Source organism: Centropristis striata, chromosome 11 (genome assembly GCF_030273125.1).
Source record: "Centropristis striata isolate RG_2023a ecotype Rhode Island chromosome 11, C.striata_1.0, whole genome shotgun sequence".
Lineage (NCBI taxonomy): Eukaryota > Metazoa > Chordata > Actinopteri > Perciformes > Serranidae > Centropristis > Centropristis striata.
In genome coordinates this window covers 25,496,271-25,507,188 of record NC_081527.1, presented here as the reverse complement: position 1 = coordinate 25,507,188, position 10,918 = coordinate 25,496,271, and the positions used below count along the sequence as shown (strand labels likewise).

General features: G+C 39.2%; 1 protein-coding gene across 1 annotated transcript; it reads right to left on the bottom strand.

The window, feature by feature from the left end:
• Window positions 1-410: 410 nt before the first annotated feature.
• On the bottom strand, window positions 411-7,962 carry tyw3 (tRNA-yW synthesizing protein 3 homolog (S. cerevisiae)). The gene is made up of 6 exons (XM_059345397.1): window positions 7,744-7,962; window positions 2,895-2,975; window positions 2,699-2,797; window positions 2,087-2,158; window positions 1,838-1,971; window positions 411-862 (listed from the first exon to the last, which is right to left on the bottom strand). The coding sequence occupies exons 1-6, from the start codon at window positions 7,918-7,920 to the stop codon at window positions 613-615; spliced, it is 813 nt and encodes a 270-aa protein (XP_059201380.1). The 5' UTR covers window positions 7,921-7,962; the 3' UTR covers window positions 411-612.
• Between the last annotated feature and the right edge of the window lie 2,956 nt (window positions 7,963-10,918).

The window sequence follows — 10,918 nt, the reverse complement described above, 5'->3', positions numbered from 1 at the left end:
GATGTTTAGCGGTTTGGTCTCATAACTTTGACCCTTTCACTGTATTTTCACTTAATGACAGTTTATTTGAACGTTTTGTTCAGTAAAAATGTCTTGTTCAGTGTTTGGTTGGACTAACAGACACTCCAAGGAGTCGCTGCTCAGTTTTCTGAGGTCAGTAACAAACATTTTGTTTTTGTTTTTTGCTAGCCAAAGCTAACATCCCAGTTAATGCTCCAGTTAATGTTAACATGAATTATCAGCAGCTTCTCTCAGTCAGGCTGAGGTGTAGAGAGGCTGTAGTCAGTGATCAGATCCCTCTCGCTCCTCCACAGTCCAGATATGGTCTGCTCCCCGTAGAGGAAACAAGATGGTGACGAGTGTAACGCTGAACTCGATGCTTCCAACGGGCCACAAACCAATGGGTGACGTCACGGTGACTACGTCCTTTATTTATATACAGTTTATGGTCTGAACTGATCTTCTGACGTGAACCTGCTCCAGAGCATGTTAGTGGTGCAGTGTAGGTTACTATGGTGATCCTATTTATGATCTCTAAAATAACACTAAAAATGTACATTAAAACATTCACTATTATCCAGTCAGTGACAAAATGTTTGCAGAGCCTCTGCTTTATGTGAACAGATCGACACAGTCCTCCAGCTCAGTCACAATACTAGACCCATCACCATGGCAACAGTCAGTCTGATGATGATGTTCTCTCTTACGTCTCCGTTTATACACACTTTCTTTTTTCTTCTCCTTTTCTTCTTCTTCCCCCCCTTGTGTCTCCAGTCTTTGAGGGGTTTCTTGTGCTTCCAGTGAGATTTCGAACTTTTGCTGTTTCTCTGAGGACAGGGCTGACTGGAGATTCTGGTAGAACCTGGAGAGGACCATAAATAAGTAAGTCAGAGCTCCCTGCAGGACTTTTTATTCACACTGCAAAAAAGGTGTGTCTAAAAACAAGATAAAAACACTAAATCTGAGGGAAATTATCTTGCTGCATGGACAGATAATTTCACTTGACAAGATTTCTTAAATTAAGATTGTTAAATCTAGAAATAAGCATTTTGAACACTAAAAATAAGAAATTAACTTTTAAAACAAGACAAATTATCTAACACTTCTAAATCTAAAGTTTTTTTTATCTTGGTAAGAAACAAATAATCATCAGGTCACTCTGCTCGGGCCAGTTCATCGCTGCTTGCAGCTTTAATTTATCTTGTTTTAAGAGTTAATTTCTTATTTTAAACGTACAACATGCTTATTTCTAGATATTAATTTAAGAAATCTTGTCAAGTGAAATTATCTGTCCATGCAGCAAGATCATTTCCCTCAGATTTAGTGTTGTTTTTTTTTATATTCTTTTATTGCCAAGTTCACATTGGTTAGAATACATGTTTCACACAAAGCAATCATAGTTTTTTATTCATTTTTTTTTTCTTTCTTGTATACCAAAAAAGCATACAAGTTAAAACAAAACCAAAACAACAACAAACAAACCAACAAAAAACAAAACAAACAACAACAACACGGCAGCATCTTAAAACATAAATAGATATGACAAAATGGCGGATTACCACACAACTTGGGTACAGTGTCCAAACAACAGCAACAAGAAAAAGAAAAGTGCAGACCTGAATTGGAGATTTATAGGACAACAGCAGCAACTAAGACATAAATGGAGCTTTGCGTCTGGCATCAGATGAAATCCATACATTATGGCAGAGGGAAGGATTAGCTAGATTTAGTGTTTTATCTTTTTTTAGACGCCCCTTTTTTGCAGTGCATGCAGTGGTTAACAGCTATTGTAAGTTTAACCCATCAGTGAACATAGAAAGCCAGTTAGCAGACCGACCTGTGGATCCGTCTCAGGTTCTCCTCCATCTTCTGATTGGCTGTCTGGGTAAGGAAGTGGATGTACTCCTGTTGAACCAGGAGCTTCCCTTCATGGCTGAGAGGAACCTCCAGGCCGTGGGTGCTACGGACGGCCTACAGGGACAAATGTTCTCCTTTTACACGGTATATGTAAACTACCAATGGAGCAGGACTGTTTCTACTGCATGGATTGTGTTTAATGGCATCCAATGGTAGTGAGAGGAAATACCGTGATGATTTTTCCTGTCTTGCTGACAGTGAGACCTGAGTTCCTGAAGCCTGAGTTGATGGCCACCGAGTGCTGGAGGAGAGACAAAACATGTTAATGACTGAGTGGTGACTTTATTTAATCAACAATATAATAGCACTATGCTGAACATTGCACAGCAAACTTTTTCATTAAAGAAACAACCTCATTCATCATACTCATAACAGAATATACATTATTTCTATTCCGTCCTACAAAGTCTAACTGCAGTAACTTTGCAAAAGGTAAAACTGAGAAAAACTGCTTTCCATTGACACTTTGTGTGATTTTGTTGTCAGCACATTCAACTATGTAAAGAACAAAGTATTTAATAAGAATATTACATTCATTCAGATCTAGGATGTGTTATTTTTAGTGTTCCCTTTATTTTTTTGGGCAGTGTATTAGGGCTTAATAAGGCCCATAAAACTCATTGGCATGTTGCTTTAATCCTAAGTAAAAAAACTGGAGCACTTTCAATAATGGCAGTAGTGTGAGGGTCATACAAAGACTCTATAAGGTGCAGAGCTTTGCTATATGTAAACACTGTGATCCTTCAATAATACACACTGACACACAGAGTACCATTCTCACCATCAGCTGTGCATCTTCCAGCCGTCTACACTGAACATGGAGCACAAAGGGCTCAAACTTCAACACTGCATCTCCTCTGGACTCAGCCAGACCACACATCTGAGGAACACACACAACGGCCTCTTATCAATATTAAATCCATATTATTAAATGAAATACCAGCAGTGAAGCTGTTATTCAATCCATTGTAACTCACCAGATCATCAAATTTACATTTGCAGTGTGAGACAAAAAGCCAAACGCAGTTCTGTTTCTGAACATCGGGGGTCTTTGGATCCTGGAAGAAACACAGGGAACTGTTAACGTTACTGCTCTACATGCTGTGGTCACATTACCTTCGGGGTGCACCGATTGCAATTTTCTGGCCGATCAGTATTTAAAAAGCCTGACCTGCTGATTCCGATTTTGGCCGATACCGATTTTTTTATAACTCACAGCATACACCTTCAATGTTTGAATCTTATTTTATTGGAAAACAATAACACAGCAGTATTTTCCTTTAAAAAACAAAAGAAATCACAATGTCTGAGGTAGTTAATAAAATATTGAAATATATATATTATTAAAATAAATAGCAACAACTTACAGGACAAACTTACAGAAGAACTGCAACCATAAATAAAGTGTTTTTTGGTTTTGTTATAGTACAACATACAGACAACTAGGGAGGGCATCGATTTTCAAATATTCGAATAGTCATTAAATCATAAAAAAATTGAATAGTTTATCATATCTGGGAGGAAAAAAAGTTGTATTCCTGGTGCCTTCCGCACGGAGCAGGGAAGCATTTGATGATACAGTGTGGCGGCTAGATGCCAAACTGTAGAAGAAGAAACAAATGGAGGAGAGGGTTTTCCATGACGGGACAAGTAAGTTACCCCCCAGAGGGATTTAGAGGTTCCGGAGGTGACGTTTGGTTTTCGCCGTCACTAACTGTGCACAACGTCAGCAGCTGAAAGCAGCATGGCTAATTATGCACAGAGTCTCCACTGATCATAAACATAGTGATTGTGCACAGTTAGCAATGTCGTTAATTCACAGAGTGTCTGGTGCTTGTTATAAACAAACAGAGATCACTAAGTGAACACCTCCTGCAGCAGCAGCACATACACACTGTAATGCTACATAGCTAACTGTAGCTAACAATGCTCTTCTTAACAAGCCGGCCTCCGGCTCGTTATCGGCTCATTAAGAAGAGTAAGAAGGAGTCGCTGGATTTTTCTCCAGTCGCTTTCTTGAAAAATAGTCGCTAAGAGGGTTGAAAAGTCACTTAATTGATCAACAAAGTCGCTAAATTGGGAACACTGTAGGGGTGTGCCATATCGTATCGTTCACGATTATACCTGTATATATTTTTTTATGGGTAAAAAAAATGCATATCACGATATTGACAACATGCCCTACTTCTTGACATAGTGGCATAAGGACTTCCTATTATTTACCTAGACCTTGGCGGCCCGCCAGAGTCTCTTGTGCTGCGCTAACGTCACATTTCAAGCTACTGAAAGTATATCTACACTATTAATAACATAAAGTTATTTTGTGTTGTGTCTCTGCTCAGCAGTGTCTGTCACCCGTCAGTCAGTCAAAACCCCGACCCATCTCTCTGTCCTCCTCCGAGACATGCGCACGCATTCACAAACACACACACACACACACACACTGAATATACCGAGCTGCCCTCCCACTGCGCTTCAAAAGAAGCACCTACCTGTCTGTAATGTATCAGTCCCGTCCCCTCTCTCTCTCTGTGCGCCTGTGTGTGCGTGAGCCGATCTAAATACTATCAACCTGTCCTGTCAGAGGTCCAAACGGTCCAAACACACTGTTTAATTGTGCCGTTCGTTAGCCGCGAGCTAACATTAGCTAATAATTAAAGTTGTTTAATCACAAAAAGCTACTATTACTTCCTGTCGCTATACAAATGCAGCTTTCAAAATAAGAGCACAGAATCCACCACAGAAATTACAAGAAGACTGTCAAAATAAGATGCCTTAAATAAAACATAGAAGAACCTTTGTTCTCCTTTACAATAATTAATTCAAATAGGCAATGATGTGTTTGTGAGGTGTTTGCTCCCATTTAGCTCTCAAAGTGGACGAGATTGATCACATTGTACTATAAAATGTACAGACCCCCTAGAAGGTTATTTTTTATTATTATTTTCTAATACTCAAGTAAGTAATTTTTTTTGTATTTGGCAACTGTTGAAATTTGCAATTTACACTACATTTAGATTTATGATTGATTTTTATTTTGTTGTACAATTTTTATTTATTTATACAGACTAAAAAATTGTTTTCTATATATTTTTCACTATTTTTTAATATCGTCAAGAATATCATTATCGCGAAAATACTCGTGATAATCTTTTAGGGCCATATCGCCCACCCCTAGAACACTGCTTCTCCGGCTTTTACAAATGGCGTGTGTTGTTGTCGTGTAGAGCAGCTCGCGCCCCAATTGAGGGCGCGAGATGATTTCTGGCGGTCGCCAAATCATTTTGGAAGTCAGCTCTGTCTCCACTATGTTAACGTGTTAATGTGTTAATGTGTTTTAGTCTTTTTGGTCATTTAATGTCTTTTTTTAGTAATTTTATGTATTTTTTTTGGTAATTTTGTTTCTTTTTTTGGTCATTTTGTGTCCTTTTTGGTCATTTTGTTTCTTTTTTTGGTCATTTTGTGTCTTTTTTGGTCATTTTGTGTCTTTTTTGATCACTTTGTGGTGAATTTGTGTCTTTTTTGGTCATTTTGTTTCCTATTTTTGGTCATTTTGTTTCTTTTTTGGGTGATCTGAACTGTGCGTGTGACATTCTGTTCAGTGAGCGGGGGTCTCGGACAACATGCATGTTAAATTCGAGGTCGCGACTCAAAAAGGTTGAGAACTACTGGTGTAGAGTACTACGTCACATCCCGCTTAGCGATCTATCCAATCAGTAACCAGGCTGTTTTCAGTGGAGAAAAAAAGACCCTGCTCTCCAACAGGGATGAAAAAAGACCCGACAAAAGCCGGCTCCGGACGGCTCGGATTCAAATTAGGGGCGTTTCGGCGCGTGAGACCCGCCTCATTCAGGGTATTGCACGGTAGTGGAAGCAGCCCTACTGTGGTAATTGCAGTATCTGTTTGAAGCTGGCCGGGCTGCTACAACAGTCTGTCGTCATGCATTACTTGGTCTCACAGTTTTTGCATGGTGTAAGGAGACTATGTCCTCCCAAGGCCAGTTGGTGCTGGTTCACAGTTGGTTCAACTTGCGAACCAGCACCAGCCCAGCAGAAGAACTAGTGGAAAAGGGGAATATGTGGTGGAGACAAGCATACAAGCTCATGAGATAGCTGGTAGACCTCCCCTTCAGATGTCGTCTGTCATTTCACCAGGAGTGTGTGGTATTTACGCTGGTGTCTCTCACTCATTATATTTCTGGAGACAGAGTAAACAGACGCCATGAGTAGCTCATGATGTTAACGTGACTGTTTTGAGTAATATCATTTTGCTGTGGTGAATTCAAATCCAGCTCTAACTGATCTTGCAAACATTATGTTTTTTTCATACATTTATTTTTTCATATGTGGCTGTGATATAGCAGTGTTTCCCCTACATTCATTCACAAAAGTTGGCAGAAACTCAGAGTGAAACAACTGCTATTATTGGTCCAGTCCGGTTAAATGAACTATAAACGTCTCCGTCCAGATTCAAAAGGCATCTTTGACAAAGGTAATTGACATGAATGGACAGCACAACATTGTTACCCCCTGAAACTCTTCTGTTCCTTCTTTTTTCTTATTATTTTCACAGATCGCAAAAACCTTTAACTGTTTTAGGTTTTTTAAATATAATTTAAGTATGTAGGTGTTTTTTTAAAGTAAATGTAAAGTAAAGTTAAAAGTAATAGCCATCATAAAAAACACACCGGGTGGCATTTTGTGATTGTAACATAGATCTGTTTTGTGTTACAAGGGAATGAAAAAGGATCTCATTCTCTAACAAAATGTTCTACTATTATTTCAGATATCTAACATTAATTCTGCTGCTGTGTTTTATAATAAAAAGTGCGGGAACTGTAACAAACAACCATTTAAAATTATAAAACACTATAGAACTGGTTTTAACCCTCTGAAATCTTGGGCTATTATGTCCTTTAAAAAATCTGTTCATCTTCACCATGCCATGTTGGTATCAGTTTTTTCAGCGTTACCTCACCTATATGTCCTGATAATTAATTTTTAACTTTGACTTACTTGATAAAAATGTTGAACTCAAAAGAAACGAAGGAAAACATAAAATCTGATCTTGAAAGTTATATTTCAATACACAGAATTTTAAATGTTGCAAATATGAATACAGGTTGCATATCTAACATATAACAGGTAAAATGAGGATAATCTCTAGTTCTATATTTTTATACTAAATATATTTGACATAGGGTTGTCAAACGTATCGATACTCAAAAAAGTATCGATACTAAAACGTTGTATCCGGATACGATACTAATTTTCAAAAGTATCACAACTGTTTTTTTATTATAAATATTTAACCTGTGGTTCTGTTAATTTTTACATGTGGCATTTTTCTTGTTAATAAAAATATTTCTGTTAAATTTTGGGGTCTTTGTTTTTATCCTTGTGGTATCGAAAATGGTATCGAGTATCGAATATTATCCTGAGTATCGGTATCGAGTTGAACATCGTGACAACCCTAATTTGAAATTACTTGGCTGAATATAATCCCAAAAAAATCTGGCATGGAGCTTCAAGCCAGAACTTTAGAGAGAAGCTGATGGCAAGTCTCCACGTTGCTTCATTTTGATGTCTTCACGTCATGAAGAAGTAATGTGCAGGTGCTTTCATGGACTCTAGAGAGTTAAATTATGGTTTTAAATATTGTTAAACACTTTTGCACCTTAAAAACTGTATGTTTTAACTTGTACTGTCACCTCCTTGTCATTGTTTTTATGATGTGTGCTGCTGACCTCTTGGCCAGGTCACCCTAGTGAAACAGATCCTTATCTCAATGGGTTTAATCTGGTTAAATAAAGGTTATACACTCACCCCGTCAGTGAGGATGATTCTCCCGGAACAGGAGCTAGTGGTGAAATACTCCTCACAGCTGTTGATCAGAGACACTACATGGTTAATATCCTCATCCACACTGCCCTTCTTACTCAGGTCGGACTTGCTGAGACACTGTGTCTTCCACTGGCTGAACTTCTTCTCCATCAGCTTCATGTGTAACGTTACAGTCAGTTTACTGTAGTTTCCGCAGTTCTTCTTCTGCGTCTGCTCCTGCTTCTTCTTCTTCCGTTTAATGGCGGATGGCAACAAACATTTAGCTGCATTACCGCCCCCTGCTGTGTTGGAGTGGTCCAGCGTTTTCAGTCACAAGTTCACAACATGTATGTATGTTGCAACCCGTTCTCATTCCCAATTGTAGTGCTTTAGTATCCTCACTCAACAAGCGTCCAGCTGAAAATCTTTTCCATATATGCAGATGTTATTTTGTATTCATTTGTGTGCTCTGCTAGAAGGCCTTTGGCTCTGTGGTATCCCAGCTCTGAAGGCAGGTGTTGACAACTGTGCACCAAATCTCTTGGCTGCCCCCTGGTGTTCTGTTTGATAAAGTACAAACAGGAACTCCAATCTTCTCCTCCAGTCCTGTATTGAAGAGGGTCTTCATCGAAAACAGGGACTATCTAGCAATAACTGGTGGCTGAGACATCAGGCACAGCAGGATTGTTAACTTTTCCATCCATTGCAGTAAATTTATTTAGTTTTATCATAGTTTAAAAACAATATTTGCACATGATCATTGTATCAAAGCATCTTGCATGCACAGAAAGAAAGAGCACACACACACACACACACACACAGTGAATTACGCATGTATAGACAGAGACAGGATAACAGATTATTTCTAACAATTCCCCCTTTTGACCTTGTTGGGAATGGCAGGAGCAAGTTTGATATTGGCAAATATTAAAATTAATATTTAATAATACAATTTTACAGTAATATAATTATTAATGTTAATTAAATTATTAATAATCAGTTATTAATATCGGGGCACCACCCTGTGAACAGGGACCAATAACCAAACTGTGAAAGATAGTCTCATAAAAGGGGTGTTCACTATAAAAAAATATCAATATTCTAAAATATTAATAATTACAATAGGAACATTGAAAGGTGAAATTCAAGCACTGATCTTCACAACCAGCTGTTATTACAACACTCATGCAAACAATCACAAACAAATGCTCTTTAAATCCAAAACAAGTTTATTTTACTTAAGCAGAATTGATTTAAACCAATAAAACTTAAATCAATTAACTTATTTGTATTCTAAACTACAAAACACATCTATAAAATGGTTACAAACAGCAAAACCAGGCTTCAAGCACTCAGATTGTGTGTGTGTGTGTGTGTGTGTGTGTGTGTGTGTGTGTGTGCGGCGACTTAAGTTAAAATTGGGGACATTTTTTGGAATGCACACGAGTTGATTGGGCTCGGCAAAAATTACCGTCCCCAATTAGATTTCATTATAGTCATTACCTACAGTCGAGGTCAAAATTATTAGCCCCCCTGGAATGATGGAACATTTTCCTCAAATACCTCCCAATATTTGCAGCATTGATAAAACTTGATATTATCAAACATTCACCAGTGCTTTTAGTAGCTTTCGGTACATTTTGGTACAGGCTTGCTTTATATCAAAAATATTAGCCCCCTTGATGAAATGGTCATTAAAATGTGAGTTACTGCTTTCAAAACACACCTTATTAACCAATCAGCTTTCAAACAACACCTGTGCAGTCAATTGGCTAATTAAGAACACCCGAACATTCAGTCAGCATAAAAGGAGTGCAAGGAACTGTTAGGGCTTGCGGGGAGAGGCTCGAGCGCACAACACAGGAGGCAGGGTTTTTATTTGCAGGGTGATGTGAAAGGGAAAGGCTGGGTGAGCTGGAGGGGAGCCGGAGGTGAGCTGGGGGTGAAGAGCAGGTGAGGTGACTGGGCTGGTTGACGGGCAGGCAAGCCAGATCACTGCTGGAGAGGGGAGATCTGTGGGAATAGAGGTTGAACATGAGTTGGAGCGAGGCAAGGAGGCAAAAAGGTCAAAAAGGCAACAGCAACAAACACTTTGCAGGGAGCTTGCGTCTCTACTAGGTACTTGCCAGGTAACAATCAGGGAAGATCTGGCGATGACTGGCAGGAGAGCTGGAGTCTTGTAGGCAGAGGGGTTGATTGGAGAGTGGCAGCAGGTGTGCAGTGATCCGCTGTAAGCTCATTCACCTCGTCAACCCAACCTGTTGCAGCTGTGTCTGTGGAGTGCACGCTGGGAGCGAGCTGAGGTGCTGGGAGTGGATGAGGCCGGAACAGAGGGGTGTGAAGGGGCAGAGGAGGAGGGTGTGGGTGGAGCCGTAACAGGGCACTTGAACACATCATTGAGGGGGAATTGCTTCAGCCACCATGCCTAAGACAAAAGAACTTAGCCTTGACCTCAGAAAAAAAATAGTGGAGGCCCATGGTAAGGGGCAAGGCCATACTCCTATTTCAAAACGCTTCACTGTCCCGAGAACAACCGTACGTTGCATCATTGCAAAGTACAAGAACACAAACTCTGTGACAAACCAACCTGGGCGTGGACGTAAGAGAAAGATATCAAGATCTCTTGAGAGGAAACTAGTCAGAGATGTCAGCAAGAACCCCCGACAACTGTGTTAAAATAATTGATTATTTTCTATATTGGTAAATGGTTTTATGCTTTATTTCTGCTTCTCTGTGGTCTGTCTCTGTTCTCTGTGAGTGACGCAGGTCACTATCAAAGGTCAAACCTTGACTGTAATAAATATCTCTATGCATTTATATTAAGTCAGACAATATGATTTGATACAATGATTGTTTGTCTGTTAATTTTGGTTTAGAAACTTTGACAACATATATTTTATTTTATTGTCTGGTTCATATTTTTTAGACTTTTACAATCTATGTGACACAGTGAGAAACCTTTGACTCTGTAGACATAATATCTTTGTGAGACAATAACAAGACAGAATGTTTTTTGTTGAATGTCCTGGAGAGGCCAGGATGGCCTTGTCCGGGGCAGCAAGATCGTATGCCCAGCTGGCATTGACGTGCCGTTGTATTAATTAAAACTGGCAAATCAGCGATCAAGAGGGCGGGACTTCCTGGAGGAAATCGACCAGCATGTTTTGTAAACAATTGT